Raw genomic sequence first — 24,194 nt, 5'->3', positions numbered from 1 at the left:
CCACAGGTTACTAAATTCTACAAGACCTAAACTCTAAGAGACCCCCCCCCCCACCCCAAGTCTTGCAACCATGGGAACAAAGGGCAGCATCAGCTCGTCCAGGAGTAGCCCCCTGAACATGTCCGCAAAGCCCTTTTTCCTGACTTCTCAATGAACCAAAGCAGCCCATCCTAGGTTCTCTCCTGTTGCTTCTTCTATCCTAAGCACCTTCTTGATTCCATCCCCAGCTTTGATAAATGTACTCAAAAGAAAAAAAAAAAAAAAAAAAAAAAGAGCAGAAATTAAAACTCTCCAAGTTTGTAACAGGAATCAGATAATGAAAACTTTAAAACCAGAAGTCATACTGTGTCTCTTTCTCTCTTGCAGTTCTGAATCCTGTTTTAGCCTTTATGTAGATATTTTTCCTTTGTAAAATTGAGATAGCTGAAATCTAGGAATAGGTAAGAATAACTGATTAGAAGACAAAATCATTGAACTATATTTAATTGGAATGTCTACCAAAATAAGTTGAATGACTACAAAATTAAAAACTAGAAGATCTGGAATTTGTTTTAAAGGTACTATTATTGTCCTCCTCATTGCATAAGCAAGCATATAGAAAATTCAATTTAGTAACTTCAAAGTTAACTGCTAGAATAGCTCAAACTCAATTACCAATTCATATGACAAGTTTACTTACCCACGTTAGATTTCCAATGTATAATGCAATCCTCTTTCCCGTATATGTATAGACAACATTTGGTGCTGCTCCTTTACCCACATCATCACCAACAGTTGGTGGGAGAGTATCCATGTAATCCCGGTCTTCTGGGGCATCTCCATTATTTGCGGATGGAGAGATGACATCATCATACAAATCTATCTGATCATGCCCACCATATTCAGCTTCCTGGATACAAAAATAATGCTTGTAAGTCATACAATAGTCAGACTACTACACTAAAGAGATTTAAATACAAATTCATGTAACTATTAATTTTTTTAAAAACACACAATTTAATTTAACTATTTGTTTTTAAAGTTCTAGATCAAAAAAAGGAAAAGACCAAAAATATCAGCAAAAATCTTCTCTCACTTTATGCCACACATTTGTTTTTTAATTTATTGATTTCCATTTATTTATGCATTCATTGATTGCTCCTAGTATGTGTCCTGACCGGGGAATGAACCCACAACCTTGGACAGAGAACTAAGCTACCCAGCCAGGGCCAAACTTGTATTCTTAAACAGTACCTATAAAGTAAATGTCTATACAGTAAAAGTTATTTTTCCACTATTTATTATAAGATAGAAAATAATGTTCCTCTGGGAAAAGAATGACATGGACTCAAAGTACTAATGTAAAAGTTTCCTTGAAAGTAAAATACTCTTAAAGTGAAAGTAATAATACATGAATTAATACAAATAGATGAGCTTTTTTAAAAAAATTAACACAAAAAAGACAAAAAAAAATTGACACAAAAATATCACAAAAATCAGAATTACAAATATTTAACTGGAAAAAAAAAACAACTATTCTTTTCTATGGCATTTAAGATCTTTTTTCCTAGCCCTGTGAAATCTATTAGTTTTGGGGGCGGAAAGCTTAGACAGCTAAGCATAGGGAATGATGAAACATGGGTATGTAAATAATTCGGAAAATTATAACAAATGAACAAGAGAAAGATAAACAATACATAAAGACAACTAAAACTATTCAAATTAGTGTCTAGCAATAGTTTTATTATTCTCAGTCAACAAGGAGTTAATGCTTACCCGACTTGTAGATTATCTAGTCCAGTGATTGTCAAGCTATGCCTCGACCCTTTAATACAGGTTCCTTCTGTTGTGGTGACACCCAACCATAAAGTTATTTTTGTTGCTATTTCATAACTGTAATTTTGTTACTGTTAATGAATTGTAATGTAAATATCTGTTTTCTGATGGTCTTAGGCTCTACAGCAGCAACGAAGTAAATATCTGTGTTTTCTGATGGTCTTAGGCTCTACAGCAGCGACGAAGTAGCAAGGAAAATAATTTTATGGTTGGGGGTCACCACAACTCGAGAACTGTATTAAAGGGTCACGGCATTAGAAAGCTTGAGAACCACTGATCTAGTCAATTAGCAAGAGAAAATGGACCTATGAAAGTTGTCACTAACAGAATTAAAGCAATGCTAGTAGATGCCACTTACATATCTAAATAAGCAAGGAAGAGGGAAAAGAAACATATATAGAGAAAAATGAAAAGGGAGGGTTCAATTTGTAAATAAACACCCCCACCCCTCACCCCAGCCATTAAGTACAGCTATTGGCAGAACACTCAACACCATTTAAAATTGCCTTTGGTTTCCTAGCTGATTTGGCTCAGTGGATAGATAGAATGTCAGCCTGCAGACTGAAGGGTCCCAGGTTCAATTCTAGTCAAGGGCACATGCCCTTGTTGCAGGCTCAATACCCAGTAGGAGATGTACAGGAAGCAGCTGATCAATGATTCTCATCATTGATGTTTCTATCTCTGCTTCTCCCTTCTTCTCTGAAATCAATAAAAATATACTTAAAAAATAAAATAAAACTGCCTTTGATAACCATTACTGGGCCACAAGCTTAACTAATCTTCATCAGAGGAAAATCTATTTCATCTTTCTTCCTTTCTACCAAGTACCTAAAATCAACATGAACTATTTTATTCTAATGATGTAGATTGCTGCAAAAGTAGGTTTACAGTTGTTTGTATGGAAACTACAGTAATTAATCAATAATAATCCTATATAAAAAAGATATAATATGCAAATGGTCGTTACATAGTGAAGTGTAATGACCAGATCACTGATCAGCAGGAGGTTGGGGCAAGCTACAAGCAGGGCAGCAGAGAGCTACAAGGCAGCAAGCTAAGGGGGGAAGAGGGAAGAAGGAGCTTCATGAGGGCTGGGCAGCGGGCAGAGAACTACTGGAGGCCAGAGAGTTACTGGAGGGCGGCTGCAAGCTACTGGTGAGCTACTGCTGCATGGTTTCATGCGAGGGACTACTGGTACAAGAATAAAACCTTTTACATACAACTGTAAACCTATTTTTGCCACACCCCGTATTTATTATAACAGTCTATCAGTTATAAAACAAGAAACTCAGATGTAACTCATATCCTCCCTCATTAATAAAATTTATTAAGGATGAACTGTTATACAAATGGCACATTAGAGGAGCAAAGTTTTAGGTACTATTTACAAGGATAGAGAATGGCCTAGAGAGCATTCATAAAGTGACTGTTAACAGATTAACGAAGTATTGTTATTATGGGCCCTATAGGAACATAGCTATTACTTTGTTGTTCAGAGAAAGCTAGACCAAAACTTTTTTAAAAAGAGAAAAAGAAAACCTAGACAGGGAAATACCATATATACACATAGCAAAAGGGACCTGAAATTTGTCAAGTCTAATCTGCATAACAAAGTTAGCCAATTTACCAATTATTTCCTCTAATCCTTTTAATGTGCACAAATGTGATGCACCAGACCACTAGTATAATAATAGTAATAACAACAGTAATAATATTAGTATTATTATTATACAAAGGGAGTTATGTTTGCTCAGCAGAGCCTACAATCACAATATAAGGCCTGAGGGAGAATAGTTTATACTTTCACCAAACATGTTAACACATTTGATTTTTCATTAGTTATAAATCCAGGAAAATATTAACAGAAATAAACAATTCCTTACAGGCATAATTGCAGCTACACTAACCTATGGTGAATCACAATCACTATTTTTGTCCTTCCATGATTCCTACATTGACACCAACCAATTTTCCACATTGATATGATTTCCAATATTTTAGGATCTGCCACTTTGTCTGGTTGGACTGCTTCCAACTGGTTCAAGTATGATGCTAATTGAGACAACGGTCCTGGGGTTCAATTTCCACGTTGACTAGTTAACTTTGCTATTTCAAAGCCACAATCTATACTTCTAGCCCCAAAGGTACACATTTAGATATGGCGAAAAAATACTAGGAATCTAAATACATTTGTCGCTCTTACCAAAATTCAGCTGAAATCACATACTCTTTTTGTAGGATTAGTAGTCTTCCTTTTCAGGTTCAGCATCACACTTAACCTCCACTCCACATTAAAAAATAATTCAGAACATAGCCCTGGGTGGTTTTGCTCATTGGACAGAGTGTCAATCTGCAGATTGAAGGGTCCCAGGTTCTGGTCAATAGCACATGCCCAGGTTTCAGGCTTGACCCCCATTGGAGGACATGCAGGAGGCAGCCAATCAATGATTCTCATCACTGATGTTTCTCTCTCTCTCCCTCCCCCTCTCTCTTTCTCTCCTCTCTTCCTCTCTGAAATCAATAAACATTAAAAAAAATAATAATAATACAGAACATATCCTACTTTTTGTTCCCAGTTTAAAAAGAGGGGAAACAAGCATATTCTGAAATTATGCAAAATGTGCTTCATGGGTCATGCCTTAAAGAAAGTGCTGAAAGTCTACTTGATCAAAAAATGCCTTCTACTTTGTCTAAGAGAAATGGTCAACAATGTCAGATGCTACTTATGCAAAATCTTTTCAATCATCTTTAGAAAATTTTAATAACATTCAAAAACAAGAAAATATCAACATTACTCCCGATTGTTTGATACCAAATGCTGCCCAATCTTATCTTTTTTTCATAGTAATCACCAATAGAGTTGTGCATTATATATAACTTCCAATAATTAACAGAGCCCCTAGAATTTATTTCAAAAATGCACTAAGCAATTTTTTTTTTCATTCCCTGCATTCTAAATCACTACAAATCATTCTACCGACGAGGTATCCTCTCAAGATTTTACACTTCCAAGATTATATTCTATATGATATGTAAGTAGTTATTGCCAAGTCATAACTTAGTAACCAAAATTTTATCAGTTCCTTTTTAATTATTTTGTGACCATTTTTCATTAGCAGCACCTCCTCCCTCCAAAGTTATTTTAAAAGATATTTCCCTAATCACCTCCCATAAAATCAGTATCAGATATACTGTATATACTGAATACCATTATTTGGATGACCATAGTATAGCTGTGCTATATATAGTAATTATACAGCTAAATTCTTCATTCTTCCTTATAGGACCAAGACTGCTTCTGGTCCTAAAATTGTAGTAATATCATTCCTGCATATGATACTACCAGTAACAGCAAAGCAAAGGCCATTTGTTTCAAAGATCCTCCGATTTATTTATTTATTTATTTATTTATTTATTTAAATACATTTTATTGATCTTTTTTTAATATATAGAGAGGAAGAGGGATAGAAAGCTAGAAACATCAATCAACTGCCTCTTGCACACCCCCTATCGGGGATGTGACCGCAAACAAGGTACATGCCCTTAACCAGAACAGAACCCGGGACCTTTCAGTCTGCAGGCTGACACACTATCCACTGAGCCAAACCGGTTTTGGCAAAGCTCCTCTATTTAAAAGCAAATAAACAAATAAAAGGAATTTAATAGTCATTTTCACTTAGAGAAATATAAGCAGGGAAAAAGCAGGGAAATTCTATATTTTGCATTTACAAAATGTATTCTAGCTCCCCTAAACACTTCTACCCAAGTTTCTGAATCAATCTCTACCTACCTCATTCACAACCAACCCTAAACCCTTATCTGAGAGGGTTTTCTATTACATATAAATTTATCAGAAATAAGGTTTTACTGATATTTGTCTAATAAACTCATTTTCCAAAACTGGCTAGAGTAAATATACATTATGATTAATCCAGAGTTCCAGTGCACAGATTCATGCATTGGTAGGATTCCTTGGCCTTGCCTGCAGGGATCAAGCTGAAACCGGCTCACCAACTTCCCCCAAGGGATCCTGGATTGTGAGAGGGCGTAGGCCAGAAAGGGTGTAGGCCAGGCAGAGGGACCCTACTGGTGCACCATCGGAACTGGGAGGGACTGCAGGACAGCTCCAGGGCATGATGGGCCGTCTCACCTAGTCCTGGCCAGCTGAACCCCAGCAGCAAGCTAACCTACTGGTGGAACATATTCCCCCTGGTGGTAAGTGCGCATCATAGAGACTGGTCGAATGGTCAAATGGTCACTTAGTATATTAGGCTTTTCTTATACAGTATAGGATATAAAGTATAAGGACTCATGAAATAAACATGACTTCCAAGGATGTCTAGGTCTGTAACATCTAAATGAATTTTTTTCCTGGCCACTACTACCTATGCATATTTTCATTGTAAAGCTGAGTAGTCAGATCAATAACTTAATTCTACATTAGGAGCTTTTGATCTCCAAATAAGCAAAATACACACTACTTCAATGCATACAATATCTGCTTTACTCTTCCTTAACAACAATTCTACAGATACAGATATACACATAAAGGAGTGGATTATACAATACACAACCTATCAGTGTTACAATTATGTGTGGGGGCCTCTCACCAAACACTAGTGCACTATATCTAAACTTTGTATTCCTCCTTGTTGGCATATAACAAAAACTCAAGAAATGTATTTTGAGCGACTGAATTTTTTAAAATTCCATTATTTTAGTCAAAATAAAAGTCCATAATTATTAAATATTAGATAAGCAACACTATATTTGAGTACAAATTCCAGTTTAAATTCAACTGATACACCCTACAGACTAAAACAAAACAACTTTCTTTTCAACTCCAAAATCAAATAATGTAGAGGTTTGGAAGTAGTTCAAATTCTCCTTCCACTGGAACAACTGTTCTCAGTTTGGCTATATCCAAAGACCTTCAACTTAAGTACACATAAATAGCCCAGTCCCTTGTGCCTTCTCCCATTCAACTTTATTCTTTATTCTAAATTCTTCTGGTGAAGAAAGGGACTTTACTATAGTTTTATTTATTCTTACCCTATTTCCAATTTGAAGTTTCTTCTAAGACAGTTAACATTTAATACTTTATGAAATAGGTTTATTCTGTGTTTTTCCAAAATACACATTAAGAAAAAAAAGTGCTTCATAAAAGTATGACTATTTAAAATGCAAGAAATAGGAAATACATAGACTATGGAGAACTTCAAAGAAAACTGCAGCTCCCATTAAAGAACAAAGATTTATAAATGTTTACAGCAGTTTAAAAGCTAAAATAGTCAAGACTGTTTATTCTTAGTAAAATATTTTCCTCAACTACAACAAAAAAATGATAAGTTTATTTCAGCAACCAATACAAATAATGGCACTAGCTAATAATATAGTGGCAAAATAACTAAATCAGTAGTGATTTTGTAGTTGCCTCTAATTCTGGTAAAATTTCAGGACAAAAAAAGTCAATAATACTAACATTTTAAAAAACAGAATGAACGTTGCAAAACAACTATCCTTTGTGGCTTCAATTTAATCCCTTTCATCAATTCAAAAATATAGCTACTTTACTGATAAAATTATACAACTATGTGTGAGATAAAATGCTGTAGGTACAAGTCAAAAGTTACACTTTAAAAAGATTACTATAAAATAGTTCCACATCAGGGCCACAAAATTTAATCTCTTCTTACCTCCTGCTGTCAACAGTAGTTATAGCAGAGATAAACAAGTATCACTTCATCCAGCTATATGAATTAAGAGAAATGTCCATAATCATATTAAGTCTGTAAATGCCTAAAATATTTCTCAAAGAGATCCTGAAGAAAGCTCAACTTCTAAAGGGAGAAACATCAATGATAAAAATCATTGATGGGCTGCCTCTTGCACGCTCCCAACTGGCGACCTCTTGGCAATGCTCAACCACTCAGTCGATCCAGGTGGGACAAATGTATACTCTTGTAAGAAAAGCTAATAAAGATAGTCTTGAACACTTAATTGTTCCTTACTTGTAAGTATGGCCCGCTTTGGGATGAAATTATAAAGGGGGGGGGGGGGGGGTTTCCTGGAGATCTTTATCTAATTACCTTAAAAGTATTAGGTCTGACTATGTAGCACTCAAGATAATAAATAGTCACTGACAACTAAGGCATCATATATTCAAAATTTAAGCACACAAAAAGAACAATTTTAAAACTTAAAGTTTGATTACAATGGTTTACATTTAAGCATATCCAGTTTTAACATAGTAGGAAACATTTAAATCTAACTGAACATTGTTTTCCTAATATTGAAACCGGGGGCACAAAGTCATTCCTGAAAAAAACAGAATGATACAGATTTCTAGCTTTCCCAATTAAAAAAATAAAATAAAATCTTGAGCTCCTATTCACACATAAAATCCCTAATTGGGGAGGGGGGGCGGGAGGGAATAAAACACATTAACCAGTAGAATAATCTTATTTTCTCATACAGACTTGGAAAAACATAAAAATAAAGCTTTTGGATACACTGCAGTTGGGCACAACTTGATTATTTTTAAACGTATTACTACAGCGTGCTCCCGCATCCCTTTATCCCTCCCTCTTCTTCCCTCGAAGGCCTGCCTTTCCTACATTCCAAGGGATCCCACCAGACTTGCAACTAAAAGGGCAGTGCAGCTCGTCCAGGGCTAATAACCCCGGACCCTGTCCTTCAAGGCACCCTCCCTTTCCTGACTTCTCAGAGAGGCACAGCAGCTCGCCTAGGCTCTCTCCTGTTGCTTCCTCTACCCTTAAACCACCTTGCTTCCCTGGCCCCAGCTCTAATAACGTACTCCCAAAAACCAATAAAATAAAATAAAATAAGAGTGTGTTACTACATAAAAGGCGGTGAAGACGTGCACAGCAGGCCCAGAGTCCCAACGGCACCACTCTTCATAACAAACGAGATCTTATGCAAGGATGCCCAGCACCGGGCATCCTGCATCCGCAGCCAGCTCCAGGCCCACGGCGGCCTGCGAGGGACCGGGGAAAGCCTGTGTCCTCACTTTCTCCAACGCTTCAAAACACGCATGTCTCTATGGGACATGTAGCATTTTGCTTTGGGAAACAAACAAACAGGTCGTGTCTACAACCCCTATATTTTTTTAAACAGTATCTTCAGAATTTCAGGGTAACGTTGTTGTTTTTTAATCACTCCTCTGATCTCTTGGTGAGCTACCATCTTTGTTTTGTTTGTTTGTTTGTTCCATCCAACCATCCCCCCGCTTCCAAGTCTTCCTTTTGGCCCCAGACCACCCATCTTTCCAGATAATTTTCACCGAAAAGGCCACCACGAACGGCCGGGGCCGCAAGCCCTCGACCACCACGGAGACGCCAGGGCACCGACTTTTTTTTTTTTTTTTTTTTAACACGATCCACGGGTCCAAAAGTCAAAGGACTTGTTGCAAACGCGCCCACACCTCCGCCGCCGCCGCCATGTGTGAGAGGAGGAGGAGGGAAGCGCCCCGCCGACAGCCGCCGCCAACGCGCGGGGAGAGCCCGGGCAGCCCGGCGCGCGGGATACAAAGGGCGGTGAACGCGGCCTTCCATGAGGCGGCCGCCCGCGGCCGGGAGACAAAATGGAGCGAAGAGAGGAATCGGAGCCCGAGCGGCGCGGCCGGGGAGGGGGCGGCGGCGGGCGGCGCGCGCCTCGCCGGGCTTCCTCCTCCTCGGCTCCTCGGCCCCGCGGCCGGGGAGGGGGCGCGGCGGCGGCGGCGGCGGCCCGCTCTCCCCGCCGCACGCACACGCGGCCCCCGGCCCGGGCCTAGTGCGGCGGGAAGCGCCCGCCGGCCGCCGCCGCCAACAATGGGGAGGGAGCGAGGCGAGGCGGCGGCGCGGGGGGAGGAGCCAGAGGCGGCAGCCTTTGCGGCCCGCGGCCGCGCTCGGGGTCCCCGCGGCGGGTCGCGCTGCCCGCGGCCCCGCGAAACGACGCGGTAGAACGAGGGGCGAGGGGGGTCGTGGCGCCGGGGTCGGGGCACGGCCCACGGCGGCAAACGCGCACGGGCTGCAGCGGCGCAGGCTCAGCAGCCCGCGGCGGGCCCAGGGGCCTGCGTCTCTCGGGCCGCAGCGCCGCCCGCTCCGGCGGTCTGGGCCCCGGGGCCCTCACGAACCTGGTTGAACTCTTCGCCTACATCCGCGTAAATGTCTATGTGGTCCACACCGTCCGCCATCTTCCCTCGGCCTCGGCCGCCGCCGCCGCCGCCGCCTCCTGCAGGTCCGCCCGCAGCGGCAGCAGCAGCCGAACTAGCGGCGGGGGCGGGGCGATACGTCACTTCCGCGGCGGCGGGGGGCGGGGCCGGGACGGCGCCTCCGCGGGCGGCGGGAGCGGCCAGCCGGGTCCCTGGGGCCGGAGGCGGTTTCTTTTGTGTCTGCGTGAGGCTCTGGGGACGGAGGGAGCCCGGGCAGCCTTCGGAGGCGGCGTTTCCTCGCACACGCCGCCGGTTTTGCCGTACTCAGCCGCTCGGTGCTTCCTAACGCCTGTCACAGCTGGGGCCTCTGGAGAGGCGGGAGCTGTCTACCCGCGACGACGAAATGCAACGCGAAGCCCGGGATCGTCAGCGCCAGAAGCGCGGGAACAGGGTCCTGCCCCTGCACGCTCCTCGCTCAGACCCACCGCGTTTCACTTGACCCGTAAACCCTGGGTCCCCGCGGTCGGTCGTTATCTTTGAGTGTTTGCATGCTATTAAGGTGATTAGCATTGCATTCAAGTTTCCGGCTCCATCTCCTGCCACGAGTCGTCTTCTTTCATCTCTTCTTCCCTCCGTACACAGCCCTGCTTTTCTTTTTTCCTGGCTGGATCCGCAATGGTTTTTCTCGGGAACTGTTCAGGTGCCTCCGACCTGAATGCAGGCATCCGAGAGCCCACCCACCCGACATGGTGGAGGCATCCTGAGGCGGGGGGGGGGCTTCTCCCTGGAATCCTAGAATGCCCCTTCCCCTCTGGGGCGGGGTGGGAGGAGGGACGGGGAATAACGAGGAAAAGGGTGTTATCAGGTCCACACATCTCAATTTACTGATGGGGGAGAGGAAGCCTATAAAATAGAAGGGATTTGACGTTGTTGTCAATGAAGAAAGCTGTTATCACCAATACTTTATTCAATAATGTTGTCGCCAAAAACCGGTTTGGCTCAGTGGATAGAGCGTCGGCCTGCGGACTGAAGAGTCCCAGGTTCGATTCCGGTCAAGGGCATGTACCTTGGTTGTGGGCACATCCCCGGTAGGAGGTGAGCAGGAGCCAGCTGATCCATGTTTCTCTCTGGTCCATGTTTCTAACTATCTCCTTTCCTCTCAATAAAATAGCCGAAACCGGTTTGGCTCAGTGGTAGAGCGTTGGTCTGCGGACTGTAAAGGTCCTGGGTTCAATTCCGGTCAAGGGCATGTACCTTGGTTGCCGGCACATCCAAGAGGCAGCTGGTCGATGTTTCTCTCTCATCGACGTTTCTAGTGCTCTATCTCTCTCCCTTCCTCTCTGTAAAAAATCAATAAAATATATTTATTAAAAACTCAATAAAATATATTTTTAAATGTCATTAAAAAATTAAAAAGTTGAGTCTTAAGATAAATAAATATTTTTAAAATGTTGTCACAGTTTGAAACCTTCCCCCATTCTTTATTTCTTTCCCACCAAATTAAAGTGTGTTTCCTAAGAACCCGACTGACCAGAAATCATACAATTGATAAACAAAGCAATATTTGTTCTAGGTATAAGGGAAGTGGGGGGAAGCGTGGTTGGAGTAATAGAAATCAATCTGGTGACCTGGATACAAATTAGACACTTTATCAGCTTTATCAAAGACACTTTAACCTCAGTCAAGTTACCTCATTTCTCTCATGATCAATATCAGAATCCTTAAAATGGGAGTAATAACATTTACCTCACCAAGGTCAAAGGTTGATGGTAGTTTTAAATGAGGTAGTATGCAAAATTCCCCATCCCTTTCTACTTGAAAATACTGTTCTGAATTCATTTATTTCCTTGGGGCTTTATGATAAAAGATGGTAATGTGGCCCTAACGGGTTTGGCTCAGTGGATAGAGCGTCTACCTGCAGACTGAAGGGTCCCAGGTTTGATTCCAGTCAAGGGCATGTGCCTTGGTTTCAGGCACATCCCCAGTAGGGGGTGTGCAGGAAGCAGCTGATTGATGTTTCTCTCTCATAGATGTTTCTAACTATTCCTCTCTACAAAAAATTAAAAAATGTTTTTTAAAAAAGGTGGTAATGTGGTAGGCACAAAAATGGCCCATTATTGATGGCCTTGTGCCAATCATCAGAACCTATGCATATGTTACCTTCAGATGAAAAAGGGATTTTTCGGATCTGATTCGAGAAAAGGAGATTATCCTTGATTTCCTGGTGGGTCCATAGCAGTCACAAGCGAAAGAAAGCTGAAGGGTCAAAGAAGAGGATTTGATAACAGAAACAATTTACATTTTTGTTTTGTTTTTGTTAATCCTTACTTGATATTATTTGTTTTTTTTAAGAGAGAATTGGAAGGGGAGAGACAGAGACAGAGAGAAACATCTGCTAGGAGAGACTCATGGATACTGGTGCCTCCCTCACATAGCCAGACCGCCTAATGCCCTGGACCAGACCGAGCCTGAGGTACTTGCAGAATTTAGCCACTACAGTCTGAACGCCCACACTTTAACCACTGAACAACCGCTAGGGCTATTCTTTTTTTCAGTACAATTAAAAATAATTTCAAGATTCTGACTTCTGTTGTTGCCTTTGAAAAATCAGCTGTTAGTGTGGCTGTTTCTTTGAAGATCATCAGGTTATTTCCCCCCCTAGCTGCTTTTGAGATTTTTTTTTTCTCTTAGAACTTGGTTTTCTGCTCTTTCACTGTTTCTTAATTTATTTTTAAAAATTGATTTTTAGAGAGAAAGGAAGGGAGAGAGAAACATTGATGAGAGCAGAACATCAATCTACTGTGTCCTGTACTCCTCTCCCCTCCACTCTCCAACTAGGGATCAAGCCCAAAACCAGCATATGCCCTGACCTGGAATTGAACTGGCAACCTTTCAGTGCACAGGACTGTAACCGGACAATCAATGAGTCTGTGCTGCCTGTCACTACCTGAGTCAATTAAGCAGAGATGGGATTGAATCATACTGCTGGCTGTATGGAGAGCAGCAGGTCACCCATAAAAATCTGCTCTACAGCCCCCCATAAACCAGCTGCTTATATAGGGTAGGACAAGAATTACATAGGGAAGTAATAGGGTAGGATAAGGATTACATGGTAATGTGGTAGGCACAAAAATGGCCCATTATTGATGGCCATATGCCAGTCATCAGAAACTGCATATGGGAAGTTCCAAGGTTGACTCCCATGTCCTAGTGACATACAACTCCTAGCCAGGTCAGAATGTCCTTTCATTAACCAACACAAGGCAATCGTGGTTAACAGAGCATGGTTAATATTTCCCACAACCATAGCTAGTCCCCAATATTCTATTTTTGCCCTTAACAGTATGATGCCAACTAACTGAGCCACACCGCCCAGGGCTTTATTGATTTTATATAGAGATAAGCTTTGATTTGTTCCTCTTATTATATATTCATTGGTTGAGTCTTCTGTTTTGACCTGGGATTGAATCTGCAATCTTTGTGTATCAGGATGATGCTCCCACCAACTGAGCTAAGCCACCAAGGCTTTCAATACGTATGTTTAGAAGTGCATTGCTTTTTATTTTTAATGTTTGGGTCTATTGTTAGTTATTTGTTCTAGTTATTTGTTGTTTATGCTGATTCTTACTCATGTTGTCACCTGACTATGTGCACGAGATTGTAATTGAAACACTTGAAAAAATAATGGGAGACATGTATGTGTGTGTCTGTATGGAGACATTATATATGTAATTATAAATTACATGTATAATTTAGTTTCTTCTGGCAGGACCTTGGGATACCAACAAACAGGATCACCCTAATCTAGATGATTGGGAACCCTGGGAGTGATTGATTTAGCTTTGTTCACCCTTACCTCCACAGGTGCTGTCCTTCTGAGGACCAGCACAAAGCATGGTTTACCAAAGTCACCACTCTTGATAGGTCCTAGACTCCATATTTTGGTTCCTTAGAAGTCACAAGTGCAGCTCAACCTCTCAACCATATTGCTTGAATCTGAAAATGCCCCCGAGGATAAAAGCACTCTGAATGTGTAACAGACCCCAAATGGAGTCACTTGTAGTCCTACCAAGATTGAATGCCTAACCTAACTGCAGGAGTGGAATTTTAAGTCAGTCTGGAATTTCATGGTTAGCACAAGGTAATCTGACTGGTAGATCCTCTTACTTCTGCTAAGGAGAGGTGACCTTGCCTGAAATAATCCACTCTAACTTTTTTTTTTTTTGTCTCATCCCATTTCTGCCTGTAAAAGCCCATTTCATACAGCTCTTCAGAACACCTTTCTGTTTCCTAGATGAGATGCTGCCCAATTCATAGATCATTCAATAAAGCCAATTAGGTCTTTAAATTTACTCAGTTGAATCTTTGGTTCTTTAACACATGATACCTCCTTACTTGGCAGTGTTTAAAAAAATGAAATATTATAGATTACAAAAAAAAACCATATAATCATAATGATGACAACAAAAACTCTACCACTTATTGAATACCTTTTACGTGCTAGCCTTTTTGTTATAGTCATCTTATAGTCAGTAAAGTACATAGATGAAAGATTGGAGGTTTGGGTTCTTGTCCTGCTTTACTACTGAATAGCCAAGTAACCTTAGACAAGTCCTTTACCTTAAGTCCTCCATGAAGGTCCCCCTCAATTCTGAAATTCTATTATCCAACTCTACCTATTAATAGAATTGGAAGTCCAAAGTACCTTGGGAGGAATTTGACAGTTGTCTTGCTGAGGAATTTCCTTCTAGCCCACTGCCACAAATTTAGTGGCTTGAAACAACATAAATTTAGTATCTTACAGTTCCAGGAATCAGAAGTTGAGAACAGGTTGAATCGGGCTAAAATTAAAGTGTTGGCAGGACCGAATTGCTTCTGGAGGCTCTCGAGGAGATTCCATTTTCCTGACTTTTCCAGCTTCTAGAGGAAGAGGTGGTCCACATTCTTTGGCTGTGGCCCACTTCCCACAATCGCATCACTTCAACAATATAAGCAAAATCAAATCAAAATGTTTAAGAGAGCCGTAAAAGAGTTGGAAAGGAGTAAATAATGTCCTAAAGTCCTCTGTACATCTACTTCTCTGTATAGAGGCACTATCTCTCCTTTTCATGCACATGACTATGCTCCAGAGTTTAAATTGCCACCATACAAGAAAATGGAGTATACTGGCCATCTGTCTTAGTTTAAATTACAAAATCTAAAGGGAAAGCAACTCAGTTAAAAACAAAACAAAACAATATTTTTTCATTGCTTTTCAGAGAGGAAGGGAGAGGAGGTAAGAGAGAGAGAGAAATATCGATGTGTGAGTGAAACATTGATTGGCTGCTCCCCCAACCCCTACTGAAAATTGAGCTGCAAACCAGTCATCGTGTGCCTTGTCCAAGATTCAAATAGGCAACCTTTTGGTGCACAGGAAATGCTCAGTCAACTGAGCCACACCAGCCAGGGTAGCAACTTGGTCTTTATAGAAGCCTTAGTCCAAGCAAGATTGCCAAAGGGGACAGGGTCACATAGTCAAGATATGGCTTACAAATTCAATTCTGAATTTGAAAAGGGTAGAAATTGTCAGTGAAAGATGATTACTTTGAGCTAAGAAGACACCCCAAAGGTTGTTGAACACATTTCACCTATTGGATGACAACACATAGACAAAGGCCTGATGGTTGGAGAAAATCTATACGTAACCCACAAATATTTAACACATGCTATCCTTCTAACTTACTCCAAATAAATAAATGCCATAATCTCTGTAGGAACATGGCTTTGGTTGTAACCCACTACAGGCTATAGTTTAGCTTTTTATTTATTGATTTATATATGTTTTTTGGTTAATCCTTACCTGAGAATATTTTTCCACTGATTTTTTTTATTTTTAAATATTTATTTATTTTTAAATAGATTTTATTGATTTTTTTATAGAGAGGAAGAGAGAGGGATAGAGAGTTAGAAACATTGATGAGAATCATCGATCAGCTGCCTCTTGCACACCCCCTACTGGGGATGTGCAAGCAACCAAGGTACATACCCTTGACTGGAATTGAACCTGGGACCTTCCAGTCCATAGGCTGACGCTCTATCCACTGAGCCAAACCAGTTTCGGCTGATTTTATTTTTTTAAGGAGAGAGTGGAAGGGAGGGGGAGAGACACACAAAGAGAAACATCTATATAAGAGAAACACATTCATTTGTTGTCTCTCACATGAGCCCTGACCAGGGCTGGGAATTGAGCCTGCAACTGAGGAACTCCTCAGTCTGTGGGTGAGTGCTCTATCTCCTGAGTCAAACCACCTAGGGCAAGACTTTTAAAATATACTCACCTATATTAGTATAACATTTATAAAGATGTAATCATAATATATGCAAATGTAGACATTACTTTATTAAAGTGTTTTATTAACATTTTCATACCATGAATACACATACAAATATAAAATTTTAGAGGATGAAATAAATAAGATTTTTATTTATTTATTTATTTATTTATTATTTATTTTTTTAAATATATTTTATTGATTTTACACAGAGAGGAATTGAGAGGGACAGAGAGTCAGAAACGTCAATGAGAGAGAAACATCGACCAGCTGCCTCCTGCACGCCCCCCACTGGGGATGTGCCCGCAACCAAGGTACATGCCCTTGACCGGAATCAAACCCGGGGACCCCTCAGTCCGCAGGCCGACGCTCTATCCACTGAGCCAAAACGGTCCCGGCAAAATAAATAAGATTTTTAAATGTCTTGCTAATCATAACCTCATGTCATCTTTAGTAGATATAAACACATATTTTCAAGTAGACTTCCTGAAATTTTGGGACCAACTCCTGTCAGATCTCATGATCATCGTCATTATTTTCATCTTATTATGTGGCTAACAAGAATTCATACTAGAAGTAGACAAGGATCGGCTCTGCCGTTTTCTTATCTTTCACTTGTACTCACATTATTACTAGTAGCTGTGAACCAGGGTTTCTTAGGATTCTTTTTAAGACACGTGTGCATTTTGTGATGGTTAGCTTAGTTAAAGCTAGAAAATAGACGTGTAAGGAGGATCCAAGATGGCTGCGCCCAGGTGAACACCTAGCCGCAGCCGCACACAACAATTTCAATAAAATACAACTAAAATATAAAACGGACATTGCCCAGAACTACAGGAAGGTTGACTGACTGGAAATTCTACAGCAAGAAGCAAGGAGCAAACCAGAAGGAGGCGCGGAGGAGCTGGAAAAGCCCAAGGTACGGAGACGCAGCGCGGAGAGGACGGAGCCGGAGAGGAGGGAGGCGGAGTGCCTGGCGGGAGTTCCCGAGCTGAAAGGAGATAAAACTCCGACTGTGCTGGGCCCCCGACTGCTCTGAACCCCGGTTCTGGGCCAGACCCCGGGGACTCAGGCTCAGCCATAGGGAGCCGGGCTGTAAGGCGGAACCCCGGGGAGAGGCGAAAGGAGGTCCCGGCGGTGCGCACACTGCGCACAGAGAAGGGACGGTCAGCTGTGCTGCGGGATTGCCTGACGGGAAGGAGACTGGGGCTCCAGACTGCTCTGAACGCCACCTCCAACTCCACTTCCAACTGAACTGAACCCCAATACTGGGCTCATTAGGGGAGAGCATAGACTGTTTGGCAGCAGGCGAAAATCGAGGGCACCTTTCTCTCAGAGGCGCCGGCAGCGAGCACTGAAGGACCCGCATAGGGCGGGGCTGACAGAAGCCAAAGCTGCAGGCTCCACCCTGAAACCCCGTCCCATCTGTAACAGCGAAATGAGACAACAAAATAGATCACAAACAAAAGAAGTGGAGGACAAAAAGCGTCTGGATATAGAGTTCAAATCTACGCTTATAAGGTTTTTCAAGAATTTCCTAGAAAAGATGGATAAGGCCTATGAGGACATGAAAAGAGATCAACTAGAATTAATAAGGAGTCATCAAGAAATGATAAGGGATCAACAAGAAATAAAGAATACATTGTCTGAAATAAAAAATATTTTACTGAGTCCTAAAAACAGAAGGGAAGATCGCAAGAATCAAGTCAAAGATTTGGAACATAAAGAGCCAGAAGACACTCCTCCACAGAAGCTAGAAGGCAAGAGAATCCAGAAAATTGAAGATAATGTAAGAAACCTCTGGGACAACTTCAAGCGAACCAACATCAGAATTATGGGGGTCCCAGAAGATGAGAGAGAGCAAGATATCAAAAACATACTGAAAGAAATAGTGACAGAAAACTTCCCCCACCTGGTGAAAGAATTAGACTTACAAGTCCAGGAAGCGCACAGAACTCCAAACAAAAGGAATCCAAAGAGGACCACACCGAGACACATCATTATTAAAATTCCAAGAGCAAAAGACAAAGAGAGAATATTAAAAGAAGCAAGAGCAAAGAAGGTAGTAACCTACAAAGGAGCACCTATACGATTGTCAGCTGACTTCTCAACAGAAACCATGCAGGCCAGAAGGGAATGGCAAGAAATATTCAAGGTGATGAATAGCAAGAACCTACAGCCAAAAATAATCTACCCAGCAAAGCTATCACTCAGAATCGAAGGCCAGATAAAGAGCTTCACTAATAAAAAAAAGCTAAAGGAGTTCATCACCACCAAACCAGAATTATATGAATTGCTGAAGGGGGTTCTTTCAGAAGAGAAAGTAAACAAAGATAAAAATTATGAACAACAAATACATAACTATCAACAAGTGAATCTAAAAACCAAGGAAATTAAAAAAATCTGATGAACAATATTAACTGTTGAATATAATAGAATCAGAGGTATGGAAGGGGAGTGAACTGACGATTCTTGGGGTAAAGGGGAGAGGGGGGCGTGGGAAGAGACTGAACATAAACTGTGCACCTATGGATGAGGACAATGGGGAGAGGGGAAAGGGCAGAGGGCGGGGTGGGAACCTGGTGGAGGAGAGCAATGGTCGGGGGGGGAGGGGGGGAAAGGAACATTTGTAATAATATGAACAATAAAAACTTATTAAAAAAAAAAAAAGAAAAGAAAATAGACGTGTAAGCCTATTTAATGAGGCTCTCATAAACTGCAAGTGAAGTATGTTGAGTGCCTGTGTGAGGTACTCTTTTTAGAATCCTCTCCATTAGGGAAGAAATCTCCCTCTTTTCTCTGGATTGCCCCAACAAGGGCGACTATATGGGAAGCAAAAAGAGTTAATGATTCAAAGGCCCTCCTCCCCCATCTCATGGGCTCCTTGCACAATTTGTTTGAGACCACTATTCCTTTCCACCACTTATCTTTCTGTCATCTACCCCTGCCTCATGTCAGATAGGAGTTGGAGTATACTGGCCATCTTTTTGGATCTTAGTAGAAGTTAAATGAAGGGGTATATTTAGTTTGTGTGTAACGGAAAACACTTATGTGTAAATTATTGTTAGCCAACCTAGTATTAGGAATGCTTTCCAGGAATATTTTTATTGCCACTGTTACGACTTACTTAGTTTCTGATACAAACATGCAAGACCAGAGTTCATATCATGATCTAAGTGAATCCAACCATGTTAGGCACTGGAGGTACATGGGTAGTAGAAGAGAAACAAAGTTTGAAATCTTTGAAATCAGATGCTATTCTTTAGGAAATTAGTCTAAAGAGAATTGTAAGTGGAAGATTTGGTTTTCATTGATGGCTAGATAAAATGGAAGACCTTACTGGAAAACACTAAATAATGAGGCATATAAAATTATCAACTCACTATACCTTTTTCCTCTTTATGAGAAAATCGTAGGAGATTTAAATTCCTATTTCTTTTCATCTTCCAAATAACAATTTGCCTTCATACATTATTTTGTATTCATAAATTTTTGTTTCTTTAAGAAAGCTCCCAAAATATAGATATATCAGGCCTCAGAAAACCTAGAGTCATGCTTGTCACAAACCTTAGTGACATAAAACCATTTGACATATGAACTGAGTTGAGGACACTAATGTCAATCCCTATATTAAAATATTAGTTAAGGTTGTACCCAGCCGGTGTTGCTCAGTGGTTGAGCATTGACGCATGAACCAAGAGGTCTTCGGTTCAATTTCCAATCAGGGCACATGCCCAGATTTCAGGCTCTATCCCCAGTCAAGGTGTATACTGGAGACAACTGACCAATGTTTCTCTTTCATATCAATGTTTCTTCCCCACTTGCTCTCTCCCTTTCTCTTCCTCTCTCTCTCTTTAAAAAAAAAATTAAAAAAAAATGGGTCAATAACATCTACCTCAAATGGAATATTTTTGTGAAAGAAATGGAAAGGAGCCAGCATATAGTAATATGTGCCATCCCTGAGATAAATGCTTCATGAGCATCAAATTGAATTAGAAAGCATACGTACAATGTGGGAGATGGGGTTGCGGGTAGTTCTTAGAAAAGCACAGATATTACTTTGGCATTCTCTGGAAAGATGTGTCTCCGTCAGAATCTGGCAGGAAGCAAATGGCACACTCGACAGGGAAAATGAAGTAGGATTTGTTGGAGTAACTGTTATGAAGATGTGAGCAGGGTTAAGAGAAACTAATAAAGAAAGGCTGCTGAAGCACTGTGGGGTGAGCCTGAGGAAAGGAAGGGAGCAATCGGTTAATAAAGCTCAGAGAGAAAGCTGTAACTGTGAGAGAAGCCACCTGACTCAGCGGCAGCCTCAGGAGAGGCAGACAGTGGACTAAGCCTGGAAAATGAATATAGTAGTCCCCTTTCTTGCCGGTTTTGCTTCCCGTTGTTTCAATTACCTGCAGTCAACTTGCAGTATGAAAAAAATTAAATTTAAAGTTCCAGTAATGAACAATTCATAAGTTTTATATTGCACACCGTGGTAAGTAGTGTGATGAAATCGCCCTCTGTCCAGCCCATTATGTGAATCATCCGTTCACCCAGTGTATCCAGGCTGTACATACTCCCCGCCCTTTAGTCATGTAGTAATCTCAGCAAATTGGCTGCCATGGAATAACAGTGCTTGTGTTCAAGTAACCCTTATTTTACTTAACCATGACCCCCAAAGTACAAGAGTATCGATGCTGGAAATTTGGATATGCCAAAGAAAAGTCATCAAAACGTGGTAAAAAATCAGCAGAGCTGTGAAAGTTGGGTACTGTGTTTTGTTTCTGAGTGCGGGCATTCTAGTGATTGTCCTGATTATGGTGAGGGCAGACCCACAGCACTGACAGGGAGCTGCAGAAGGTGTCACTGTAACCTCTGGCCGTTCCTCTCTCACCCTTCCCCAATCCAGTCGAATATTTGAAATAGTCAGTGATGTGGGACCTTGAGAAATCTTTCCATGTGTTCATTCTCTGCTGGTACTTTAGTCAGAACCTCATGAAAATATGTCACCTAAAATCCTACACAGGAAGGTCTCCATGAACAATGGGAAGCTTTGTTTTGTTTTGTTTTTAAATATATATATTTTACTGATTTTTTTACAGAGAGGAAGGGAGAGGGATAGAGGGTTAGAAACATCGATGAGAGAGAACATCAATAAGCTGCCTCCTGCACACTCCCTACTGGGAATGTGCCCACAACCAAGGTACATGCCCTTGACCGGAATTGTACCTGGGACCCTTGAGTCTGCAGGCCAATGCTTTATCCACTGAGCCAAATCAGTTAGGGCTCCATTGATTTTTTTAGAGAGTGGAAGAGAGAGGGAAAGACAAGTATTGATGTGAGAGAAACATCAATTGGTTACCGATTTGGCTCCGTGGGTAGAGTGTCTGCCTGCGGATTAAACCTGCAACCTCGGAATATGCCTGGACCAGGTATTGAACCTGCCACTTTTCGGTGTTTGGGAATGACACTCAACCAACTGAGCCACACTAGCCAAAGCTGATATTACTCATTTTATAAAATACTATATTTTTATTGATTTTAGAGAGGAAGGGAGAGGGAGAGAGAGAAGGAAACATCAATGATGAGAGAGAATCATTGATTGGCTGCTTCTTGCACACCCTCTCCTGGGATCACGCCCAAAACCTGGGCATGTGCCCTTGATCAGAATCAAACCTGAGACCCTTCAGTCTGCAGGCCAACACTCGGTCTACTGAGCCAAACTGTCTAGGGATATTACTCCTCTTTTTATCTTACATCTCTTGGGAGGGCCTCCCATTGCTTGAACTCAACTGGAATTCAGAGGGGAAGATATGGTCCTCCCACTGGACTGGGAGCAGAGTGGAGATGGTGGAAAGAATATGGAGGGGCAAAGATTATTTAGCACAGAAAGTGTAGAAATGAGCAAATGTTATTTCCCACGTATGTTCATTTGTGGGATCAAAAAGCTTTAATACACCTTTTTAGAGACCAGGGGCTCCAGAGAAGGGATCTTCCAGGCTAAGCTTACTTCAGAACCTGCCTTGTTCTTAATTCTAGCTCAAGTGTAAAGAGATTAAAGTGTATATATTAATGCATTCTATCAAGCCTATACATGGCTAATTCAATGATTAAATTGTTCAATCGTGAGCACATGAATTTTTTATTTCTTTTTTTGGCAGTTATGCTTTGCTTCATTTTTAAAAAATATGTATTTTATTGATTTTTTAGGGAGAGAGAAAGGGATGGGGAGAGATAGAAACATCGATTGGCTGCATCCTGCATGCCTCATACTGGTAATAGAGACATGTGCCCTGTCTAGAAATAGAACCAGCTACCTCTTGATGCATGGGACAGTACTCAATCAACTGAGCCACACTAGCCAGGGTGGCTATGGTTTTATTGTTTGTGTTGTTGTTTTTTAAATTTTTTAATGATTTTATTTTTGAGAGAGATAAACATCAATTTTGTTGTTCCACTTATTTATGCATTCATTGGTTGAGTTTTGTATGTGCCCCGACCAGAGATTGAATCTGCAACCTTGGCTTACCAGGATGATGTTTTAACCAACTGAGCTACCTGGCCAGAGTCACATACAAATTCTTTAAAAATGTTCCCTCATCACTCAAAGTGAAGAAGAAATGTTTAACCTCAAGAGCTAGGTAAGCTATTTTGGGGCATGGGATCTGACTAGCAAATTACTGTATCCCCAATTCCATCTGGTTTTCACGGACTCTCCCACAGTGAAGCTAATGCTCCCACTCACTCATTTTTCTATATGCTGCCTCCCTTCTCTAAGAGAATACTTGGAGCCAGGAATGGAAATACCTGGTGTGAAATACAAACTATCACTGCACGAGGCTCCAACTATGTTAAGATTAACCTTGGAGGCAAGCAGACCGGAAAAAAAGAACATAGGTAATGATGATGATGATGATAAACCCTTGTATCACACAATTATACTGTGAATCCCTTGAGGTAAGTAAATATATTCTTTCATCTTTATGTTTCATAGCATCTGGAAGGGTGCCTTAGTTGTATAAAGTATTTAATGAATGCTCGCTGAATGGAATTGTTAAAAACCAATAAACCTCAGGACCAAAAGGATCAATGAATCCAAATCTCCCCCGCTTTTCTTTTTACACACACACACAAAATGAATCCTAAGCAGGCTGGTGGTAAATCAGTGCTGGTCATACCGCATAAATCTTCAAATAAAAACATTTGGAACTGAGGTATGGGTATTTACTAGAAGGGTTGACAAAAGTGAAAAGAAAAATGCAAATTATTGAAAAGCCTGGGCTCATTCAGTCTCAAACCTATTGAATTTCCCTTTAAATATTTCTCAAATAGTTTCTACTCTACTATTATTATCCTAACCCATATCTTCATCACCACACATCATCAACAAAGATAATCTAATCCAATTATGTTAATTTTACTGTGAGGAAAGTGACTTGCTGCAGATCTTAGTTAGAAAGGAGGTATTTTGTTCCCTTTCTGAGCCATTTTCAAATGTTGCCTGAAGTGTGAAGGAATCCTCATCTATTGGTAAACACTTTGTTGCCTTAGTTTTCCTAGCTTCTGTTATAGCTAGGATAGCACTGTAATTTGGTTCTGGTCAATGCAATCTTGTTGGAATTCTGCTAGTGAGAATATGGGACAATTTTTACTTTCTTTTTAAATAAATATATTTTATTGATTTTTTACAGAGAGGAAGGGAGAAAGGATAGAGAGTTCAAAACATCGATCAGCTACCTCCTGCACACTACCTACTGGGTATGTGCCCGCAACCAAGATACATGCCCTTGACTGGAATCGAACCTGGGATCCTTGAGTCTGCAGGTGGAAGCTCTATCCACTGAGCCAAACCGGTGAAGGCAATTTTTACTTTATTAATAAGAATAGCTATAACCTTTCTCTCCACCCCATTTCTTTTTTCTGCCTAA

The 24,194-nt window shown here is 41.0% G+C and overlaps 1 protein-coding gene across 7 annotated transcripts in view; it reads right to left on the bottom strand.

The window, feature by feature from the left end:
• CPSF6 (cleavage and polyadenylation specific factor 6) overlaps positions 1-10,108 on the bottom strand; it is a 35,142-nt gene extending 25,034 nt beyond the window's left edge. For all 7 annotated transcript variants that reach the window (XM_036458042.2, XM_036458044.2, XM_036458045.2 and 4 more), the window contains exons 1-2: positions 9,950-10,108; positions 680-889 (exon numbers count right to left, since the gene is read on the bottom strand). In XM_036458042.2, coding sequence (XP_036313935.1) covers positions 680-889; positions 9,950-10,009 — 270 coding nt within the window. In that variant the 5' untranslated portion in view covers positions 10,010-10,108. The remainder of the gene's footprint in view (positions 1-679; positions 890-9,949) is intronic.
• Positions 10,109-24,194: the final 14,086 nt, after the last annotated feature.

This window comes from Pipistrellus kuhlii, unplaced genomic scaffold, assembly GCF_014108245.1.
Source record: "Pipistrellus kuhlii isolate mPipKuh1 unplaced genomic scaffold, mPipKuh1.p scaffold_m20_p_3, whole genome shotgun sequence".
Classification (NCBI taxonomy): Eukaryota; Metazoa; Chordata; class Mammalia; order Chiroptera; family Vespertilionidae; genus Pipistrellus; species Pipistrellus kuhlii.
Note: the sequence above shows the minus strand (reverse complement) of the source record. Positions and strands in the feature narration are given on the sequence as shown.